Raw genomic sequence first — 25,088 nt, 5'->3', positions numbered from 1 at the left:
CTGCTCTGCCATTCAACAAGATCATAGCTGATCTCAATCTTCAATTCCACTTTCTTGCCGATGGCATCACTATCCTTGATTTCATTACTGATTAAAAATTCGTCTGCCTCAGCTTGAATACGCTTAACAATCTGGCATCCACAGCACACTCATTAAATGATTCCACAGACTCACTAACCACTGAGAGAAGAAATTCCTCCTCATCTCTGTCTTTCACACAAAGGGTGGTACGTGTATGGAATGAGCTGCCAGAAGAAGTGGTGGAGGCTAGCACGATTGCAACATTGAAAATGCATCTGGATGGGTAAATGAATAGTAAGGTTTGGAGGGATATAGGCTGGGTGCTGGCAGCTGGGAATAGATTGAGTTGGGATATCTGGTCGGCATGGACGAGTTGGACCGAAGGGTTTGTTTCTATGCTGTGCATCTCGATGACTCTGTGACTCTATAACCCCTTACTGGGATAATTCCATCGATTCCCAGGTCTCCAATAAGGGGAACAATCTTTCTGCATCCATCTGGTCAACTCCCCTAAGAATTACAGTTGGTCTGTTTCAATTTCTGGCCATTGCTATCCCAACGATGTTGATAATGAGGGATTCGGTGATAGTAGAGTCACTGAATGTCAAAGGGTTATGCTTAGATTCCCAATTGTTGGAGATGGTCATTACCTGACACTCCATGACACAAATGTTATTTGCCAGTTATCAGCCAAGCCTGGTTGTTGTCTAAATTTTGCGCTGTATGGACATGGACTGCTTCACTATCTGAGAAGTAGTGCATGGTATGGAACATTGTGTAACCCTAAGAATCAAATATCAGAATAATGCCTGACCAGCCATTAACATGATTTGGAGGCTCAAAAGTATCCTGGATTGAAACCTTTAGGTCAAGAAACCTGGGGGCATGCTATAATTTATAGTTCCCAGGAACATTGAGTGGCATTAGAAAAAAGCTGCAACTGTGTTCAACTTTGACACAGCTCACTGATTAAGGTAGGTAAGTTGTGAAAAGAAATTCTCTGCTTTGCCAACATATTCATTTAAATGTTCTTCCAACTCTACTAAGAGGATCCAAACAGTCTCCATTGGTTGTGGGTTCTCAATTGATCCATTAGGGTTGAACATAGAGAACAGAGAACGTTACAGTTAAGTACAGGCCCTTCGGCCCTTGATGTTGCACTGACCTGTGAAATTAATCTGGTTGAAAACATGGTTGTCATTGATCACGTCAAGTCACTTGCAACTGTGGTCAGATAGTTAGATTGAATTATGCAGTGTATTCAGGAGTTTCCAACATACTGTCTATGACAGGGTCTGAATTAATTAACATCCTTGAAATAATTTTCTCAGAGGAAGGTACAGCATTCTGAAGGGATTCCTGATGACACAAGTTCTGATACCTTGTCGATCTAGTCCAATCTTTTAGATATACAGGAGTCTGTGCTGTAAGCAATTGCAAAACTTTGTGATGCAGTCGCAAGAAATGCAAAGAAGGTCGCTGAACTGCAGTATACTGCCAACTTCAGCAATATAATCAGAATGCATTGATTCATACTTTGTGTAGGATGCAGACTGAGAAACTTTACTGAATGCAGACCAAACACAAAGAATTTCAGTACTGTGCAATATGGATCTGTTTCATGAGGATTGTCACCCTGAGAACTATTTGATTTTTGAGTTTACCATTAGTATAAGCACAGTGAAACATTATCATATTGTTATGTCAATTGTCACCTCTGTCTAAATATATTGTTTGTATTTTGTTAAACTTAAGCAGAAAGAAAACTAAATTGTATTGCTGAACTTGTTGATTCAAAGGAAATTTCCATTAACTGAGTCTGCCTCTATCTTGCTACAGTGAAAACTTCTTAAAATAATAAAAACTGAGAGAAAGCACAAACTTGTGTACATAGCATAGTTTTCATAAATTTATGATATCCAAATTTCCTCCTTGACAGGGCAAATCATTGAAGTATAACTGTGATTGTTATTACTGTGATGGGAGAAATGCACGTAATCAATCCCCACCGGTCGTGCCATTCTTTTTGTGTACTTCTATCTTAAATAAAAAAACTTCCACCAGGCTTCTTCAGTAAATTCAATACAATACATTTATCACAAAACAAAGCTTATTCTTAAAACAAGTGACAAACTGGTTAACACCTAAATTATAATCCAGAATTAGAATATATCCACTTAATCCCATACAGTCACACACACAAGTCTCTCACATATGATTTTATTTAAAAAGAAAAAGGGTAAAAGAATAAATGCTCTTGTTGGTCAACAAAAACAAAACAAAAGGTTCCTCATAGTCTACCGGTTTTCTTGTTGAAAAAAATCAAATTGCTGACAGCCATAGATCAATGGAAGATCTTCAGTTCACATTGAAATTAAGCTGGATCTGAGTCTTTGGAAAGTGGCCACTATTCAGCATTTCAGGGTTTATAAAGGTAGTCAGAAATACAGTTATTTGGAAACTTTATCAGGTCCTCAGAAACTTCTGCTGAGAAAGAAACAGAGCAAGAGAGAGACTTGCAGCTCTTACTGACCATTTGCAATGCTTATTGACCACTCAAGTCTGAAAAACGAAAAACTAACTCCAGAAAGAGTTAAGAAACCATTAGCATAGAGGCCTCAAGAGTCCTTTCAAAGCTAGGTTTTCCAGCAAATACAGGGCATGAACTTCATACTTTACCTCCTTAAAAGCCTCCTTGTCTTTTTTCAAAGTCATCTGACCTTTTGCAAACAGTACACACTAAATGTTGACTTCATTTCAGAGTAAATGCTACTTAGTAAAACATTTTCAATCCAGAAAATGTCCAAATAATTCAATATTTTCCAGTTTTTAACATAGCCAAAGATAAACAAGCATTTCGAACATGAAGAACAGAAAAACAGCCACTACCATGTGCCCAGGTAGGTCTAAAATGACCAAATTATTTTTTTGGTCGTATTGACTGAGGGATTAAGAGTTACTGAGGACAATAAGGGAACTCCATTTTTTTTTTAACAGTGCTATAGGCTCTTTGATGTGTTCTCGGCTCTTCCATGGCACATGGATTTCAGCTCAATGGTTCATCTGAAAGCCAATCTGGAAGTCAGTGCAGAACTCCCTCAGTTCTCCTGCATTAACATTCAGTCCCTGAAAGTGGGCTTGAATGACATCTGACAAAAATATATTTTAACTAAATATAAAGTTACCTAATAACTACGCCTAAAATACTGGAAAAAATCAGAAGGAGCACTGAGGCAAATTTTTAAGTTATCACGAATTCAAATAGCATAGGTCATAGACTATAAACGTTTCCACTTGAAAATGCTAAAGTTCTCAGTCGATTGAGTTCCATCAGTGGATTAAGTGTGATGGACACTTCCTCTGCTCTAAGATTACCTCTTTTCAGTGGAAGACTGAGATATGGAAAAGTTAAAAACAAAATGCAATTACAATGCATATAGTCAATCCTGTTCCCTACATCTGTCCTATTCCCACCTCATTGGCCAGGTAGTATAGCTTATGCCCTGACAATTTGCAGGGTAGGATGATGGGGAAGGCCTCAATTCTACATCAGCTAGAATTGGAATCAAACCCACTATAGGTGTTATTCTGAAACACAAGCTAGCTGTCTAGCTAACTGAGCTAACCGCACTCCAGCTCTCCATTCCTGACTAATCTCCCACCCACTGCATTCCTATCTAACCTAGCCTGGACAATTATCAGACAACTATTTTTCCCCGAATTGCCATTCTTTCTGGCTTTTATAATTTAGTGCTGCTTGACAGAGATAAACTAGGAGCAGATATGGCGAAGTGAAATCTCAGACATATCAAGAGATCAAAAGCAGCACTCACTATTCAGAATCTCATTGAAGCTGAACTTTATACCTCCACTTAATTGCTCAAAGGCATCAATAAGGTAACTGAACGTGATTGAGCTAGACTGATAAATGTGTAATTACTTTTATAATAATATTTAGGATTCTGGGGTGTGTCAGTAGACTATATCCAATTTATTTTTAAAACAGATGTTATTTTGTTTTACTGCCCCATTAAAACAATTTTGTTTTTGATCAAACACCACTGGAGATGTCTCAGTATCAACCAATGCATAATGGCACAATACCTGCAGGATCCTTTCTGTATAATGATTAGTAATAGCAGCACCTGGTTCTGGAATCTTTAAACCCCACAAATATAGACTAGTCAATGAATAATGGAATGTAAAAATATTTCCAGAAGTGAGTTTTTAAAAGAGCTGCACAAGGAGCACATGAATAATCCTCAACACATTATGCACAAGTAACTTGACATCGTCCTTCTACACAAGTGAGTAACTTTAATCTTAATAATCTTCTTGGCAAGAATGAAAAAAAGGAAGCTACTGTTTTGGCTAAAACAAAAACCCATTGGAGCAATGAGACATGGAGTTAGAAATGCTCGTTTAGTTGTCAATTAATTAAAAGAAAATAAATTCCGATACTTTATTTCAAGATAGAAGCTGCATTTAACTTTCAGTAAGTTTCACAATTTTCATGATCTGTATAGGAAAACAGATTGTGATTCAGATTCAAGTAGCAGAGTACTGAAGTTCATGGTCAGTGTAGGATTGGAAGCCAGCCAGGAAAATGCTGTAATTGTCTAGTCTGGAGGTGATAGATACATTGATAAGAGTGCCAACATTAGATAGGTTGAATTATAGATAACAGTTAAACAGAGACAAGTGATATTAACAAAGTGTGAATAAGCAATCCTGGTGATGAGGACATGGGGCTGGAAGTCCACTTCAGGGTCAAATAGAATACAAAAGTTGAAAAAACTTATCTGCTTTATCCAAAGAAACTTCTGAACAAACAAAATCAGTGACATGGAGTTGGACTTTTTCATGGTTGGGTGATGAAATTGCAGCTTATCCAATGCCAGTTGTCAGATTACCTAGACCGATATTTATACAGCGCCTTTCACGTAATTAAATATCCCAATATGTTCCGCAGAAGCATTGCAAAGCAAAGCGTGACACTGAGTTACACAAGATAAAATTAGGTGAGCTGATGAAAAACTGGAAATGCACAAGGTGTTAAAGTTATGGGAGCAGAGAGATCTTGAAATGTAGTGGGCCTGAAAGATATGACAGATGGAGGGTGTGTAACCATGAAGAATTTAAGCAAAGATGAGAATTTCAGAATTGCCTGAGGGGGAAGCTAATGTGGGTTAATAACACAGCAGTGATAGGAGAGCAGACTTGTTACAAATAAAGACGTGTTAAAACACAAAGGCAGCTGTGGACCAAAGGTTAGAAAACAAGTACAGCTCAATGTTGTCAGCGAATATGCACAAGTAACATTGGCTCTTTGGGTAATGTCATCCAGAGGGAAAACGTAGATGGACGACAGGAGAGAGAAAAACATAGCTTGGAATTCCCTATGGCAATGGTTTAATAGGAAAAGAAGCCATTACAAGAGATATTCTGGCTATGACTGGAACTGATCAAAGACAGTCCCAAGTTGGAGAAAGAGTAGACAGGTACAAAGCTGCAATACTTCAGTCCCCTTGAAATATCAGAGAACATTTGGAAGATTGTGACCAGAGCTTCTAGAACTTAGACAACATTTTAAGCAATGTAGTTGGAAGCATAAAATTACTGTGATATTGATAAATTAAGTGAATAGACAAAAATGGACTTTAATGTAGCCTAATGAGGTCATTGGCATTGAACCTAAAAAGCATTGAACAAGTTGCCTTATAAATCATGACAAACTAGAGACAGTGGAATTCTGAAGTGATTTGGGCTCATGCATTATTAAAATACTAGTATGGAAAACAATTAAAGGCCATAGAATACGGACTTTTATATAATGCACTGAGAATACAAAGGAGTAGAGGTCATGCTTCAATTATACAAGGGTCTAATTATGCCAATGTGCAGTACTGCAAACAATTCTGGGTACCACACCTCAAACTGCAGCACAGTTTTACCAGAATGATAGCTGGGAATGCATTTAAATCCACCTCCATCGTGGATTTACTGACAACGGACATTTAAGCCAGCTGAAAAATCTGAGGGAGAAAGCTAACTTAATACTTGATGGCCTTGTCACCTTGCTGCAATTGAGACATCAAAATGGGCAATTAATGTCCTTTATGGACTATATTCTTTTGTTATTGAACCAGTGGCAACCAGGAGTTTATGTGGAAAAGTAAGGGAAGTAACATTTCCAGGGGTTAGGGATCTAGGATCCTTTGTTGGGTGATGAATATAAATTTTGGACCAGAACTTTTAGGAGTAAAATTTGGAAACACATACACAAGAAGATACATTGTGTGAGTGTAATATCAGTTATTTAAAGCTTGGGTTTTGAATTATTGGATCATAACATGTAGGTTTTCTGTGTGCCTGAAGTTAATAATTAGCTTATAAGCATTTCTACAGCCATGGCAATTGCTTTTAACACAGTTTGTGGGGGTCTTAATAACCAAATGCGTTTGTGTTTATTCTCGCAAGGCATTGTGCTTTAAAGTCTTTTAGAAATCTCTGGACTGGGTGTTATTTTTAAGCTTAAGAGAAATACCCAAAACTGAGAGAGAGAGATTTTTGTGTCAGTTTTACTTGGTTTTGGGCAGTTCTATGAGGATGCAAGTAAATAGTAGTGCTCCTGAGGAGAGCAGAAGAGAGTAAAACTAGATTATTTTAGACTAACGGGTTGGTGATAATCCCTGATAAGTGTTGGGATAAAATCTTGAAGAGGACTGCTGAGTTTATTTAAACTCAGGTGCATGATAACTCCAGGAAGGGGCTGTGTTTCCAGTCCACAAGTTAAACTCACAGTTATTTTAAATGTATAGAGCTATTCAAGAAAGGAATTCTAGTATAAATATGGTGTAAGATTTACTGTTGGATACTGTTTAGGGGTTTATAATGTTTTTGAATTGTTTTGGCATTTTGAATTGGAGTGTTTTGGCATTGTACTTTTACTGTGTGTTTTAAATAGTTTGAATATATGTTGAAAGTAATTATTCTATTTTATCTTCATTTCTTTTGGTTAATAAACTTCTATTTTGTTGTTAAAACAAAATCAGCAACAATGTATAGTTGTGTTCCAGTGAAGGACCATTGTGTTGTTAATAAAAAGCCGAATTTCAGTCTGAGCCCTTCTTTGTCCTGAAATAACATAATCTGGGATCATTTGCAAATGACTTAAAGCTGTGTGGATGGTGCACTGAAGAGGATGTAGGGACTCTTCAGTGTAAATTTGACAAGTTGAGTGAGATGGGTAAATGCATGGCAGATGCAGTATAACGTGAATAAATGTGAGGCTATCTACCTTGGTAGCAAAACCAGGAAAGCAGATTATCGTCTGAATGGCGAGAAGTTGAGAGGGCAGAGTTTGCATTAAGATCTATGCGTCCTTGTACTCTGGTCACTGAAGATAGGTATGCAGGTGCTGCAAGTGGTGACGAATGAAAAGGGTTTGTTAGCCTTCACAGTGAGAAAATTCCATTATAAGAGCAGGGATGTCTTGCCACAATTATACAGGGCTTCAGTGAGACCACACCTAGAATATTGGGCATATTATTGGTCTCATTATCTGAGAAAGGATGCTCCTCCTACAAAGAAAGTGCAGCAAAGTCTTACCCTGGCATAGTGAGACTGATGTATGTGATGTTGTTGAATTGGGTACGATTGTATTTGCCTGCATTTAGAAGGATTGGGGGGGGAGATTTTGTAGAAACCTGTAAAATTCTAAAGACTAGGCAAGGTAGATACATGAAGGATGTTACTGATACCAGGGAAATCCAGAACGAGGGATCAATAGCTAAAGGAGATGTAGTAAAGCATTTAAGACTGAGATGAGGAGAAATTTCTTCACCCATAGAGTGGTGAGTCTGTGAAATTTACTAACACAGAAAGCAATTGAAGCCAAAAAAATTACAACAAGAACCTATGAATACTGGAGACTTGAAACAAAAACAGCTACTTCTGTAGAAACTCAGCAGGTCTGGCAGCATTTTTGGAGAGAAAACAAGTCCAGTGACCCTTGATCAGAATTGATAGCAATAAGGAACAGTGATATTCATACTGATATGAGCGGATTAAGGAAGACGGGTGGAGGTGGAGCCTAGGGAGAGAGAAAGAAAGAAAGTTAAACGAAGGGATTGGTGATAGCAAGCCATGGATAATGTAAACTTAGATTAGTGATAATGGGGACAATGAGGGGTGAAAATGAGATGGATGCGCTGAAAGAAATCCATGTTATGACAAAGCCTGGAATGTGGGCTGGGTAAAAGAAGAAGGTACTCAATATTGATCCCTTAGGGCTGCAAGGTTCCGAAGTGGAAGATGATATGTTGTTCGTAGGTAGGGAGCTGTGAGAGGCTCCTTGGGGAACAGTGATCATAATATTCTAAAAGTCTTCATTAAGGTGGGTGAGTGGCTTAACTGATTCTGAGCCAAGGGTCCTGAACTAAATAAAGGAAATTACAATGGATAAGGTGCGAGTTGGCTATGATAAATTGGGGGGATATTACTTAAAGAGATGACAGGCAATGACGAGTACATGGAGGAACTGCAATGATTGTTCACTCCTTCTGGCTCAAATAAAATAGGAAAGGAAACCCAATTATGACTAAGAAGATCCAATGAAGAGAATACAAATCGACCTAAAAAAAAAGCAGCACATCTGAGGATTGGGAAGAGTTTAGATTTAGCATAGGAGGCCAAAGGAATTGAACATGAGGGGGAAAGAATTGAAGAATAAGCTTTCAGGGAACATAGAAACTGATTGTAACAGCCTCTATAATTATGTAAAGAGAAAAGGATTAGTAAAGACAAGTGTAGATCCTTTCCAATTAGAAAGGATGGAAGTTATAATGGGGAACAAAGAGATGGCAGACCAAACAAATATATAAACAAAACAAAGTGCTGGAAAAGCTCAGCAGTCAGGCAGCATCTGTGAAGGGAAAACAGAGTTAACATTTCAGATCCAGTGACCCTTTTTCAGAAATTATTTTAGCAAGGAAAACATTGGCATTTATGCTGGAAGATGATTTGATTTGATTTATTATTGCCACATGTACCAAGAAAGTGAAAAACATTGTATTGAATGCCAACCAGACAAATCATACTATACATGATTACATCATGGTGACAGAAGAGAATGCAGAAGATAATGTTACAGCTAAAGAGATTAGATTAGATTCCCTACAGTGTGGAAACAGGCCCTTCGGCCCAACCAGTCCACACCGACCCTCTGAAGAGCAACCCACCCAGAGATGGTGCAGAGAAAGATCAACTCTAATATGAGAGATTTTTAGCTGTTCTTAAATCTGTCTGTATGTCTTTTTGAACTTTTGTATCTTCTGCCCAATGGAAGAGGGTGGAAGAGGGGTGGGAGGGGTCTTTGATTATGTTTTCCTGTCTTCCCAAAGCAACGGGAAGTAGAGTCAATGGAAGAAAGGCTGATTTTTTGTAATGGACTGGGCTGCATTCACAATTCTCTGTAATTTCTTGCAGTCTTAGGCACAGCAGTTGGCATACCTGGCTGTGATGCATCTGGTAGGATGCTTTCTATGGTACATCAATAAAAATTGATAAGAATCATTGTGGACATGCCAAATCTTTTTAGCCTTCTGAGAAAGTGTGTTTTCTTGATTGTAGCAATGATGTGGATGATCTTCCATTTCACCTTCAGGCCAACAGCAGTCCTAACAGATCACCCATAACTGCAGTCAAATTGTTTTGAATGCAGCAAGAAACAATGCAACACTGGAAAAATTCTGCATCTTTTGTTAGGCTCTGCCTCCCTTGTTTTGCTACAGTGTTCCAACAATTTAAATTTAGATTTTATTTTCATGTGTACTCAGTTACAGGACAGGGGTGCAGTGAAAATAGTCTAATGTCGCCACATATGGTGCCATTAAATACAAAGATACCTAGATACAAAAAAACTCAGTTACAAAATTATAAAAGAAACAAAGTTAAAAAATTAAGCAATACAGCCCTTCATCAAATAAGTAGAAAACTAAAAGAATAAGTTACCATTAAAGTCCTTCTTAATATAAAGTAGAAAAATAAAGGAATAAAGTTAAAAGTTCAACAGTCTTTGATGAGTGCTTGCTCGGCTGGGTCCTCAATCTCCTCCACTTAGCTTGCTTTCCAGGAGACCTCAGCTGCCTGCTCTCTCTGCTGCTGTCGCTGATACCCAGGGGACGTCTCTCACCATTCACTCTTCCTGGATTGGGCTTTGATGCCATTGCCATTGAAGTTGCCGTCTCCAATCTCCTCCTGCCTCTGGATCATGCCCGGGCAGGATCCACTCACAGTCTCCGATTGCAGAATCCATTTGCAGTCTCCGATTGCTGGATACATTTTGGGCCCTGCTCTCACTGCTGGCTGCCTTAGACACTGGGTTGAGAGAACGTCACAGGCCACCAGGATACTGTCCCGGGCTGCTAAAAGACTCCCACACTGAGCCAGGAGGCTGCCTCGCTGAGTTGAGGCCGGGAGAAGAAAGAAGAAAAGAGATACAAAGAGAGAAAAGAAAAAAGAGAAAGAAACGGATGGACCAGACGAGCTCTGGCTGAAGCATCACATTCCACCGCCATCTTGAAGTTCAATACAAACTCCAGTAACAATACCTGGGTTTCTCCAGCACTTCCCGTTTTTATTTTACGATAGGCAAAATTCTTTAAGCTTAACTTTTCAGAGTAATACAAGAAGCCAATAGCATCAAGTAATTAAGTATCAGCCTGAAAAGTCAAACCAGCAACTATTCTGTCAGATAATGCCACTAATTCTAGTTTTTGGCAAGTTGGCCACTGGAGGAAATCAATCTGACAATAGAGTTCTTCAGCAAATGGAGGACCCTCATTTGAAAACATCAGCCAATGTTATCCAATGTTTTGCTATCTGGATGTCTACAAAGAAATCTGTTCTAATATAAGGTTCTGAATGGAAAACTCATTCATGTATCTCAATTCCAATTTGCCAGATTGACTGGCTAAGCAGCCATTCAGTGCCATCAAATTTCTAAACATTAACCTTATCTTTGTCACTTTGCACCAAATGGTAATACTGACAACTCATCTTCAAATGATTTCTGAAATACTAGTGCTATTGACTGCTACATATTATTTCACATACATGAATTATCGCATTTAGCTAACATTCTATACAGTTAATTTCACTTTCATTGCTAGGAAATGTTTCAAATAAATGCTAATGAAATTGCTGAAAATATCAAAGATGCTTGCATAGTGTACACTCAAAAAGGATATCGATAGGCAGCTAGATTGTTCAACACCCATTACCACGGAAACCATGGTATTACTCCACAAAATGCAAAACAGATCAATAAAACTGGGATGTTAGAGATACTGAGAATCTATGTTGGTCAGTTATTTTCGTACATTAGAAATACAGGTGAGATAATCATTCCTACAAATTTACTACTGTTAGTAACTGCTATTACTATCCATCACAACAGGCACCCCAAAAGCTCAACATGCAGGAATTTTAAAATGAAACCAATTTCATCAGCAGCTGAAACAATAAAGGTCATGTTAACATTATAGTGAGGATAGTTTTATGGGGATGTTGCAGAAAAATTACTTTTGGTTTTGCTGTGTGCTTCAGTGCTGTTCACACAAAAACTATAATAGTTAATGCGTGTAACATACAAATTTTCTTGTTGATTTAGTTAACTATCAATAACACATAGAAACAGGGAGGATAGGAGTCGGAGTAGGTCATTCAACCCCCTCAAGCTTGCTCTGCCATTCAATATGATCTTGGCTGATCATTGAGGTCAATACCTAATCACCCCTGCATCTCCCTTCATCCCTTTAGCTAAATCTCTTTTCTTGAAAACACAGTTTTGGCCTCAACCAGTTTCTGTGGTAATGAATTCCACAGGTTCAATACACTCGGGTGAAGAAATTGCTCTTCATCTCAGTCCTAGAAGGTTTATGACCCCTGGTTCTGGATCCCCCACTGTCAGGATCATCCTTCTTGTATCTAAACTGTGTAAGCCCTGTTAGAATTTTATCACCTTCTATGAGATCCTCTTTCATTATTCTAAACTCCAGCAAATTCAATCCTCAACAATTCAATCTCCCCTCATATATCAGTCCCATCATCCCAGGAATCAATTTGACAAACCTTCATTGCACTTCCTCTGTAAGAAGAACTTCCTTCCTCAGATAAGGAGGTCAAAACTTCACACAATATTCCACATGTGGCCTCAACAATGCCTTATATAATTGCAGCAAGACTTCCTAGTTCTTGTACTCAAATCCTTGAATCCAACATGCAGTTTACCTTTTTCACTGCCTACTGTGGAGAAATGAGGGCTGCAGATGCTGGAGCTCAGAGCTGAAAATGTGTTGCTGGAAAAGCGCAGCAGGTCAGGCAGCATCCAAGGAACAGGAGAATCGACGTTTCGGGCATAAGCCTTTTCACTGCCTACTGTACCTGCACTTATTTTCAGTGACTGGTGCATGAGGACACCCAGGTCTCATTCAACATTACTCTCTCTCTATTTACAGGCACTCAAAAATATTGTGTGGTATCCGGTGTACTATGTTCTCTCCAGACAACTTTTATAGTGATCTAGGATGCCAACAGCGAGGGTTCAGTTCCTGCACTGGCTGAGGTTACCATGAAGGACTCTCCTTCTCAACCTCTCCCCTCACCTGAGGCGTGGTGGTCCTCAGGTTAAACCACCACCAGTCATCTTTCTATAATGCCAGCGAAGCTCTATAGTCTTCTGGCAGTTAAACAACTATCTTTTTGTGGTCTGAGAGCATTCACATTTATGAAGTAGGCTAGCACAGTTTAGATCTTTAGTACCAGTGCAAAAATTGTCAAATAGTGCCTAAAAATTAGACCTCTAATAATCCTATGTTCCAAACTCATTTTGATTAGGTTAATAATCATTGCAAGAAATATTTATTATTATACTTTACCCAGTTATGAAACACCACTGTTTACATGTCATTGCTGGGTTATGTCTATGCCAAGTAAAAGGAGAATGTATGTAGCATCATATAATCATTAATTATAAAGCTGAAAATTCTTTCACATGGACTCTCCAAATGTTTTTGAAAAAATACTTTGAAGACCAACAATAATTAACTTTAAAATGTTACATCAAAACAAAGACTTAATTATCAGAGAATTAAAATCTGTTAATTACAGAAGATTGACAACAATTTCTTTAGGCATACCTGTATGTCCTGATTAATAATAGTGATCCAGGCATCAACAGTCTTCCCAATTCGAATCTTCTCAGCTGCATCACTGAAATATAATTCATTTAATTACTAATCTTTTATATCATTTTTGTTTAATGTATCAGTCCGTAAAAATCATAATTTGAATATATATGAAGATAATAGTGATTATTTTCTCACAATATTATAAATTGCCATTTAATGATTTCTTCTCACAAACTGAATTGTATTTCAGAATTTCAATTCTGAGCACAATTACTACTGAAGCAATTGTAACCTTTGAAAATCATTTGGAATTTCAAAGCAGAAAGGGTGTTTTGAACAACTTCCCTTTGTAGATAGCATGATACATTAAATAGCAATTCTACACTGAATGTAACTGTACAAGAACAGAATTGAGAGTAGCACATTGTTCCAAATTAGCTTTGTGTACCAGTTGCTTCATCTCCGAGGTGGATGGTTAAGGGTTCAAGCTCCATTTCACAGACTTGGATGCCTAATTTAGCCAATATTCTAATGCAGTATTTAGCAACATGTGCGGTCAGAAATGCTATTTTTCAGATGATATATCTTATCTACTTCTTCAGGAATGAAAAATTTCTTGAGGGCATTAGGCAGAAGGGTGGGCAAATTTCTTTTGTTGTCCCGATTAATTTTGATGCTGAAACCAAAGCAGATTGTTCAGTAATTTATCTCATTGCCATTTACAGAATCTTGCTATGCACAAATTGACTGCCACATGTCCTTACCTTTAAAAAGTTACAGAAATTCATTGGCTATGAAATGTTTGGAAAGCTTCAAGAAAGCAAAAGATGATATATCATTCTTCCTTTCACAATGGCAGTTGGACAAATCAAATTATTTTTAATTGGTAGCTGTATAATATTTCCTATATTTTCCTTGCATTTTTTTTCCTCAAACCACAAGTCAACACTGCATTTTAGTAATTGCATACATCTTCCACACAAGTCATATCTCATGAAAATGTTATAGAGCAACATACAGCAAAATAATTACTATTTACAATAGAGTTTTACAGAACTGCAGGTTATCAATGACAATTTCAAAATAGAAATGATGGACAGTTGTGTTTTTGTCGAAATGCACAAACCAGAGGATATATTTATTCAACCACTGTAATTTTCAAATTTCAGAAAACGGAATCAAGCTAAATTATTTCCACATGTTACTGTACTCAGTAAATTGCTAGATTACAGTGGAACTGAGCGAATTCAGATATGTCGAGCAACAAAGATGAGGGAAATGTATTTTTGAATTTTCTGACTGAACAGGTCATTCCAAGAGAAATTTGGAAAAGATAGCAGGTCATTGTCCCACATAATTATGTTTTACTTTTAACTGTTGAACTGAATTCCACAGTCATCTTTTCTAGTCTCCACTTAATGGGCTGCAGGATTCTGATTGGTCAAATAGTAATAAACAGATGAAAGACTGCATACTGGCCCTGTCTGGCTCAGCAAGCATATTTGGCAAAGCATCTGTTCCGGATGTAGGTTCTTGTTTCACAATATAGTGGTGCCTCTGACCCAGTCATCATCTCACTAAACCCAGACAAGTCATTTGTCTCAGGATTACCATTCCCAAATATTATTTTAGCATCAGAGTTCTGATCTGGCATTTGACCTCATTCACTTGTTAATATCAGTGAATTTACTTGATAATTTAAAGCAGTGAAATCCGACTACTGAGTGTGGATCAAAATGTGTGCAATTCCACAGACTCTTTTCTCTGGGGAGCTGTTATCAGCCGTCCACAGAACAAACCACATGTTAGGAAGTTTAAATAGAATTTCTGATAACATCATAATTTTTTCCCCAATGCGATCCTTCATGGAACTAACTAAAATTGCAGAAATGTGGCTTGATACTCTCCGAAATAAGTAGCACAGCTTAGTAAGGCTAATTTTTAAAAAGTAAGCTTGTCACGTCAATTATTGACTTCAGGATTTCTGGAAGCCAGCATGAATATATATGTATACTAACAGGAATATTGGCATCAGCACAACTACAATACAAAGGAAAATCTGATAGACTTTCAGATGAAGCTAATAACAAAGTTTATATAAATATATTGTTGCAAGTCAAAGTGACCTATTTGAAAAACTGTATAAGCATGCGAATTAACTAGTCTGAACAAAAGAAAAATATATTATCTTATTTTCCCGGCTTGGGTAAAAAATTAAGGTTACAGTACTTTGTACAGTACAATAAATCTTTGATCTATTTTTGGCAGCCTCAAGTCATACATGTTTTCTCAGGAATGTATTTGAACTCCAGCATCAGACCAGACAAAAACCAGTAATGGTTTCTTCGACAGATCTGAAAAATTGCCAGGTAGGTTGTTCAACTAAGCATGCAGCCTTAATGCTCTAATTATCATTATTATTCATGCTAAGCACTGGATCCAGTTTAGGTCATATTATGCACTGTACTAGATATTTTCCTGTTCTTTGTGTGCATTGCTTGATGGCTTAGTCTTCTGACTCAACCTAGTTGGTGATGCATCTGTTCTAAAAGCAGTCTCTGAGGACGGCATGCTCCATAAAAATGCAATACCACAGGAAATTACATCATGTCAGACATTGTAATTTATATTTTAAAAAAAGATTTCACCCCAAAATCTAATGCTGTCCCACCTGGTACACGTGCAATTAAGAGAGATTAAAATTTTTAAGAAAGTGAAGTAATGAATCGACAACTTTCAGTATAAAATTGTTGATTGAGGATTTTTGTTAAATCAATTATGATCCTTAATTTTGTATTCCATCAATAATAAACTATATTGCAATTAAGATAATAGTATCAAGTTTTTCACTTTATCCAGAAACTGTATTATAGAGAATGGCCTCTGCCAATACTATTATGAACATCCACCAGAAAGTACTTAAATTGGTAAACTCTAATCCAGAATATTAATGTTATTGACAATTCCTAGCTTATACTGGATGACATCTTATAGTAATGTGGGAAAAATCATGCTTATGGCAGCGTGCAGAGTGCGAAATACTCAACAGATTTTATGAAAAGCTTTACTTTTATTTAATTGAAATTAACAATTCTACTTCAGCTATAAAATAATTATGATAATCACTTTTTTTTTCTTTCACGGGATGTGGGTGTCACTAGCTAGCCCAGCATCTGTTGCCCACCCCAAATGCTCTTGAGAAGGCAATGGTGAGCTGTATTTTTTAAAACACTGCTGTCTATGGAGTTTAGTTGCATTCTCAGATTTCTGGTCAGTACTGCCTGGATTATGATAGTGGGGTATTCAGCAATGATAATGGTTGGACTGAGGACAATACACCAAGTAACTCCTGCAGTGATATACTAGGAATGAGAAGATAAGCCTCCAACAGCCATAGCATCTTCATCTGGGAGGTATGACCAACTGGTGGAGAGTTTTCCCCAATCCTCATTAACTCCCATTTTGCTTGGACTCCCAGGTATTCCACGTAGTCAAATGTTGATTTGATATCAAGGGCAGTTACTTTTACAACACATCTTGAGTTCGGCTTTTTTGCCCATGTTTGTACCAGGGCTGTAATGAGGTCAGGAGTTAAGTGACTCTGGTGGTACCCAAATTGAATGTCAGTGAGCCAGGTATTGCTGAGTGAGTGCCACTTGATAGTATGTCAATGACACCTTCCAGCACAATGCCGATGATTGACAATTAATTAATGAGCTGATAACTGTCCAGTTTGGATTTGTCCTTTTTTATATATAGAGTCATAGAGATGTACAGCATGGAAACAGACCCTTCGGTCCAACCTGTCCATGCCGACCAGATATCCCAACCCAATCTAGTCCCACCTGCCAGCACTCGGCCCATATCCCTCCAAACCCTTCCTATTCATATACCCATCCAAATGTCTCTTAAATGTTGCAATTGTACCAGCCTCCACCACTTCCTCTGGCAGTTCATTCCATACAAGTACCACTCTCTTGTGTGAAAAGGTTGCCCCTTAGGTCTCTTTTATATCTTTCCCCTCTCACCCTAAACCTATGCCCTCTAGTTCTGGACTCCATGACCCCAGGGAAAAGACTTTGTCTATTTATCCTATACATGCTCCTCATAATTTTGTAAACCTCTATAAGGTCACCCCTCAGCCTCCGATGTTCCAGGGAAAACAGCCCCAACTTGTTCAGCCTCTCCCTGTAGCTCAGATCCTCCAACCCTGGCAACATTCTTGTAAATCTTTTCTGAACACTTTCAAGTTTCACAACATCTTTCCAATAGGAAGGAGACCAGAATTGCACGCAATATTCCAACAGTGGCCTAACCAATGTCCTGTACAGCTGCAACATGACCTCCCAACTCCTGTACTCAATACTCTGACCAATAAAGGAAAGCATACCAAACGCCTTCTTCACTATTCTATCTACCTGCGACTCCACTTTCAAGGAGCTACGAACCTGCACTCCAAGGTCTCTTTGTTCAGCAACACTCCCTAGGACCTTACCATTAAGTGTATAAGTCCTGCGAAGACATATTTGGACAATTTGTGACATTATCAGTTAAAACCAGTCCTATAACTGCACTGGAACCGGCGAGGGGCTCAGCTAGTTCTGGTGCAGAAACCTGTAGTACAACTACCAGGGCCCACGGCCTTTGCGGTTTCCAGTGTGTTCAGCCATTTTTTGAAATCATATGAAGTGACTCAATTGTTCGAAAACATGCATCCGTGATGCTGGGCTCCTCAGGAGATGGCAGACATGGATCATCCATTTAACACTTCTTGCTGAAGGAGGTTACAAATATTTCAGCCTTCAGTTTTGAAAGATAAACAAAAACAGTCGTACCTTGAGGAACATTTGGTTGTCATGCGACTGAACTCTTGAATGGCTGGGATTAGTTTAAAGCTGAAAAAACACCACTTTATATTCCACTATTATGGAATGTGAAACATTCCTTTAAAAATGTAATGTAAATTTTAGTGACTCTGATTTTTTGAACAGCACAGAAATGCCATTCTAATTAGAAAATAATTTTAACAAGATTGAGGTCACACCATTTGGCAAAATCATCCTTTTGTGCTTTAAATTTTCAACTCAGATAGTCTCTGAGGAATTTATGTACTTGAAATAACCTGAGTTTTAATAGAAGAATGTACAGTCACCCAAATGAGTCAGCTTAATGGCCCTACATTTCCAACATTTTATACTAAGACTTCTGAAAAAAATAAGAGTTCTCAGTATTATTTTTAACTTAATGCACATCTGTAATACGTGGATGTTGTTTTCTTATGTAGCTGGTAACCCTTGGTCACTGTCCATCACCTTTGTTATTTCTAGTTGATAGATGCAATGGGTTTGTGAGGTGCTGTTGTCGAAGCCTTGGTGGGTTGCTGCAGTGCATCATGTAGATGGTACACTGCTACCATTATGGTAGAATGAGGAACTGTTTAAAGTGCTGCTTTGCATGCCAGTCAAGGGACTGCTCTTTCCGAGATGGCACTGATCCTGTTTGAGGGTTGGAGATTTACATTCTTCACGTTCAACAGTTACTACTTCATCACATTTCAGACTTGATAGGCTTTCTGCAAGTCAAAATGGGAGACACTCACAACAGAATACGTGGCTTCTGACCTGCTCTGTAGCCACAGTATTTATGTGGCTGTTGTTAGGTTTCAGATTAATCATGGCCCCAGGTTGTAGATTGATGTTGGATTTGGCAATGGTCAGGTGTGCAAAGTTAAATGCTGTCTTGCTGGAGATAGCCATTCACTGGAACTTTTGGAGCACAGTCACTTATGATCCCAAGCCTGAAGACTTACTGCACCACAGTCATGGACAATTTCATTATCTGAGGAGCTATAAATGGAATTGAATTCCAAGCAATTATTAGTTAACAAACCTACTTCTTACATTATGATGGAAGATTGTTATTGATGAAGCAGCTATGGTCGTTGAGAGAACACTGTTCTTAGGAATTCCTACAGTAATGTCCTGAGGTTGAGATGAGTGGCCTGATTCCCATTGATTTTAATGATATAAAGTTTCCTTGATGCTGTACTTGGTTAAATGCTGCCTTGATATCAGGAGCCATCACATGCACATCAGCTCCAGAATTAGGTTCCCTTATCCATGTTTAGATCAAGTCTATAAATGAGGTCTGCAGCTGAGTAGCCTAATGGAATCCAAACTGAGTGATGGTGAGCAGGTTGCTACTGGAAAAGTCCAGCTTGACAGTACTGTCGATGTCACCACCTATCATTTTGTTGATGACTGACAGCAGACTCACAGAGCAGTAATTTGTCAGATTAGACTCATCCCGTTTATTTCATGGACAGGACACACTTGGGCAATTTTCCACATTGTTGCACAGGTGTCAAAGTAGCACTACTGGAGCAGTTTAGCTATTATTACAGCGCAACTCATCACTACCATCTAGGATTTTGAAAAGGTCCATTGTCTTTGTTGTAGTCAATGCCTTCAGCCATTTCTTAGTAAGTGTACAGTAAACAGAATTTGCTGAATTCAAGCATCTACAATGATTAGGATCACAAGGAAGAGGCAGAGGTGTGTCACCCACTCAGATCTCATGAAAGAAAAATCACCTGTAAGACACCCCAGGGAGGAGCATCAATGAAGACAGTACACAGCCAATTGGGTTCACTCCATAGGAAGTCAAGACATGGCTGAAAGTACAGGAACTGTTAAGGTTATGGGTCCTGATAATATTTCAGCAATAGCATTGATGACATGTACTCCAGTATCTGCCATGCCCAAGCTGTTGCAGTACAAATACAATGCTGGCACTTATCCAGCATTGTGGGCTTATGCCCGAAACGTCGATTCTCCTGTTCCCTGGATGCTGTCTGACCTGCTGCGCTTTTCAGCAACACATTTCCAGCTCTGATCTCCAGCATCTGCAGACCTCACTTTCTCCCCATTGTAGAAAAATGCCCAGGTATGTCTTGTACGTAAGATGCAAGACAAATCTAATTCCAACAATACCAGCCCATCAGCCTACTCATGATCATCCGCAAAGTGATAGGCAGTTCAAAGACACTCAGTTTGGGCTCCACCAAGATCACTCAACTCCTGCTATCATTATACAGCCTTAGTGCTCATATGGACAAAACAGCTAAAGTCCAGATTTGAGATGTGAGTGATTGTCCTCGACATCAATGCTGCATCTGAGTGACTGTCATATCTAAGAGCCTGTGCAAACCTAGAGTCAATGGGTATTGGGGTGAAATTCACTGCTGTTTGGAGTCATATCCAGCACAAAAGAAAATGGTTGCAGTTGTTGCAGGTTGACCATCTGAGCTCCAGGACTTTACTGAAGGAGCTCTTCAGAGTAATGTCATTGGCTCAACGATAGTCAGCTGCTTCATCATAAGACCACAAGATATAGGAGCAGAATTAGGCAATCCGGCCCATCGAGTCTGCTCTGCCATTTGATCATGGCTGATTGGGGTTGAGAAATCTTTCTCCTAAGTTCTCCTGTAATCCTTGATTCTCTTATTAATCAAAAACATATTGCTGTCTTAAAGACAGTCAATGACTTGGCATCCACAGCCTTCTGCAGAAATTCCAGATTCACCACCCTCTGTTTAAAGACATTCCTCCTCATTTCACTTCTAAAGAGTCATCACTTCACTCTGAGGCGATGCTCTCGAGTCTTCTCCACATCCACTCTACCCAGTCCTTTCAATATTCTGTAAGTTTCATCCTTCTTCCTTCAAATTCCATCGAGTACACTCCTCATATGACAAACCCTTCATCCCTGGGATAATTCTTGTGAGCCTCCTATAGACATCCTCCAAGGCCAGCACATTCTCTCTAAAATATGGGGCCCAACACTGCTCACAATATTCCAAATGCAGTTTGAGCAGTACATCCCTACTCTAGTATTCTAGGCCCCTGGAAATTAATGCAAACATTGCAGTTGCCTTCCCAACTATCAACTGTACCTGCATGTTAACCTTAAGAGAATCCTGAAATAGGACTCCCTTGCCCCTTCGTACTTCAGATTACAAAGGCTTTTGCCTGAAAAGTCAATTTTCCTGCTCCTCGGATGTTGCCTGACCTGCAGTGCTTTTCCAGCACCACTCTAATCTAGACTTTGATTTCCAGCATCTGCAGTCCTCACTTTTGTCCATTTAAACAATAGTCTACATCTCTGTTCTTCCTACCAAAGTGCATAATCCCACACTTTTCAATATTTTTGTATTCAATCTGCCACTTCTCTGCCCATTCTCCTTGTCCAAGTCCTTCTACAGCCTCTCCACTTCCTCAGCACTGCCTATCCCTCCTCTCATCTTTGTGTGATCTGAAAACTTAGCCACAAAGCCTCCAGTTCCTCTATCTGGGGCACTGACATATAATATGAATAGTTGCCACTCCAGCACTGACTACTAATTATCAGCTGCCATCCTGAAATGATGCCTTTATCCCCATCTTCAGGCCTTCTGCAAGTCAGACTATCCTTTATCCATGCCAGTACCTTGACCCTAACACCAGGGGCTCTAAATTAGCAGTCTCCTGAAGGGAGACCTTGTCAAAGTCTTTCTGGAAAACTAAATAGTTTGTCTAACTTGCTTATTACCTCCTCGAACAATTCTAACAGATTTGTCAGGCATGACCTCCCCTTGACAAAGTCGTACTCTACTTCACCATGTGCTTCCAAGTACTCTGCAACCTCATCCTGAATAATGGATTCTACCAACAACCAAGGTCAGGTTAACCAGCCTATAATTTCTCATCTTCTACTCCCTCTCTTCTTAAACAGGGGTGTTGCATTAACCATTTCCCCATCCTCTGGGACTCTCCCTGGTTCCAGTGATTCCCGAAAGATCACCACCAACACCTCCACAATCTCATCAGCTAACTCTTTCAGTCCATCTGCTCTGGTGATTTATCCAACTTTAGACCATTCAACATCCCCAGCACCTTCTCCTTAGTGATGGCCACTACACTCAACTCTGTCCCTGACTCTCTTGATGTTCTCATATGCTGCTGGTGCTTTCCATCATGAAGACTGGTGAATAGTACCTATTCAGCTCCTCCATCATTTCTTTGTTCCTTATTGCTACCTCTCCAGCCTCATTTGTCAGCAGTTCAATATCTGCTCTTGCCTCTCTTACCTTTTAGATATCTAAAAAATACTTGCAAATTTTTAATATTACTAGCGAGCTTGTTCTCATACTTAATCTTCTCTCCCCTTATTGCTCTCTTCGTTGTTCTCTGCAGGTTTTTAAAGACTTCCCAAACCTCTGGTTTCTTACTAATCTTCACCACATTGTATGCTTTTTCCTTTGCTTTTATGCTGTCCCTGTCTTCTTTTGTCAGCCACGGTTGCCTCATCCGCCCCTCAGAATGTTTCTAGTTCCTTGGGATGCTGTGTCTCCCGAATTACCCACAGAAATCCAACCATTGTTGCTCATCATCTGCCTGCTATGCTCCCCTTCTAATCAGCTCTGGCCAGAGCTTCCCTTATATCCTTGTAGCAACTTTTACTCAATAATAATACTGTAACATCTGATTCCAGCATCTCACTCTCAAACTGCAGGCTGAATTCTATCATATAATGATCATTGACCCCGAGGGGTTCATTCACCTTCAGCTCCCTAATCAAGTCTACTCATTATACATTACCAAAGCCAAAATTGCCTGTTCCCAAGTGAGGTCTATCACAAGATACTTCAAAAATCCATCTCACAGATATTCCACAAATTTCTTTTCTTGAGATCTGTTATGCACCTGATTTTCCCAGTTCCCCGATATATTGATGTTCTTTATGACTATTGCAATAATGCCTTTTTTATGTCTTTTCTATTTCCTGATTTATTTTCTGGCCCATGTCCTGGCGACTGCTAGGAGGCCTGTACCTAACTCTCATCAGGGTCTTTTTCCTTTTGTGGTTCCTCAACTTTACCCAGGCAGATTCCACACCTTCCAAACATACAACACTTCTTGCTATCAATCTAGTTTCACTTCTGATGAACAAGGCAACCCCGCCCCTCTGCCCATCTGCCTGTCCTTTTGCTTGGACATTTAGTTCCCAGCCTGGATTCTCTTGCACCTGCATCTCTGTGAAGCCTAACATCATACCTGCCAATTTCAATCTGTGCCACAAGCTCATTTAGTTTGTGTAACTTTAGCACAATACCCTCCTGCGTTAACTGCTCCCCTTCTCATTATTGTCCGTTTAGATGCTATGCCTGAAGTTAGATTCCTAATCCTTACCACATTCTGTACCCTATTACTTGTTTTGGAAACTTTAATAACCTCACCTGAGTCTGCCCTCTTTTAACTAGTTTAAAATCCTTGTTTGTTGGGGTGAAGGCGGAGTGGTTAGAAGTTGCATAAGCCCGCTTGGCACACCAGCCTCATTCCTGAAGAAGGGCTTATGCCCGAAACGTCGATTCTCCTGCTAGCCCGCTTGGCACACCAGCCTCATTCCTGAAGAAGGGCTTACGCCCGAAACACCGATTCTCCTGCTCCTCGGATGCTGCCTGGCCTGCTGTGTTTTTCCAGCACCACATTTTTCAACTCTGGTCTCCAGCATCTGCAGTCCTCACTTTCTCCTAGCCTTCTTCACTATCCTATGTACCTGTGACTCTACTTTCAAGGAGTTACAACACACTGTAAATTTTTGCTATAAATTCTGTGCCTTACAATTGTGTCCTCCACAATCACCTGATGAAGGAGCGGCGCTCTGAAAGCTAGTGTGCTTCCAATTAAACCTGTTGGACTATAACCTGGTGTTGTGTGATTTTTGACTTTGTACACCCCAGTCCAACACCAGCATCTCCAAATCATGTTCAATTTTGATGTAATCTGCAAACTTATTAACTACTAACTTACTTGCTAACACATCCAAATCATTTACATAAATGACAAAACGTATTGGACTCAGCACCGATCCTTGTGGCACTCCACTGGTGACAGGCTTCCAATCTAAAAAACAACCCTCCACCACCACCCTCTGTCTTCTACCTTTGAGCCAGTTCTTTATCCAAATGGCTAATTCTCCCTGTATTCCATGAGATCTTGCATGAGAAGTTCCTCTCCAAGCCACATACCATCTTGATTTGGAACTATATTGCTGTCGCTTTACTGGTGACAGGTTAAAATCCAGGAACCTGCTTCCACAGTACTCTAAGTGAATTTACACAAAATGGACTGCAGTGGTTCAAGGAGGAGGCTAGCTATCACCATAACGGGCAATTTGGTTGGGGAATAAATGTTGGCCTAGTTAGTGACACACTGTTCCCATGAAAGAGTAAGAAAAGGAAACAGTCTTACAGAGTCAATTTTCTAAAATATGTTGCACATAAACATTCCTGTTAAAAGCCTTTACAACATGTACTAAGGTAAGCTAAGGCATTCTCATGGGAATTAGAAATGGAAGAGTTGCAATGTTCACTGGTGTACTGCTGATTTTGTGATGTTAATCGAGTAGGCAGCTGCAGGAAATGGAGCAAAGATTAGTTTTGCTGGATCCCTGCCTACTCTTGTTTCTCTATTTTCCACTGTCACTCCTGGCAGCTCATGGAAATATTCACCCATATCTTGGCAGCTGTATTCAAATGCAGTAGTATTGATTTGGCTATATCATGCGTCTAATTTTCCATCAGTTTTGCTTTTCCGCTGTCAAGAACAAGCAATGTAAAATGGCATCCAGGTTTCCTAGATACTATTTTAAAAGTGGAACTGATTTAAACCACCTAACCTTTCAGTCAAACAGAGGCAGGAGCAGTTCTCTTTGTAATAATTGGAAGGGAGGTACAAGCAGATGGGTGAAATTTACATGCTGTTACTATGGAAAAAAAATTGACATGCACTTTACTTGTTTGTCTGTGCATCATTAGCTGAGCTACTATCACCT

The 25,088-nt window shown here is 39.2% G+C and overlaps 1 protein-coding gene across 10 annotated transcripts in view; it reads right to left on the bottom strand.

Annotated features, from left to right (window-relative positions):
- Window positions 1-25,088, bottom strand: part of kiaa0586 (KIAA0586 ortholog) — a 530,738-nt gene that overhangs the window by 246,518 nt on the left and 259,132 nt on the right. For all 10 annotated transcript variants that reach the window (XR_006312780.2, XM_043697765.2, XM_087989896.1 and 7 more), the window contains one exon: window positions 13,224-13,296. Coding sequence is in view for 9 of the 10 variants with exons in the window: in XM_043697765.2 (XP_043553700.2) it covers window positions 13,224-13,296 (73 nt within the window). In the remaining variant the exon portion in view is untranslated. The remainder of the gene's footprint in view (window positions 1-13,223; window positions 13,297-25,088) is intronic.

The sequence above is a fragment of the Chiloscyllium plagiosum genome, unplaced genomic scaffold (assembly GCF_037043375.1).
Source record: "Chiloscyllium plagiosum isolate Xiang-an unplaced genomic scaffold, Cpla_swu_hap1 HiC_scaffold_8, whole genome shotgun sequence".
Taxonomy (NCBI): Eukaryota; Metazoa; Chordata; class Chondrichthyes; order Orectolobiformes; family Hemiscylliidae; genus Chiloscyllium; species Chiloscyllium plagiosum.
The sequence above is the reverse complement of the archived record's forward strand: the minus strand, read 5'-3'. Positions and strand labels throughout refer to the sequence as shown.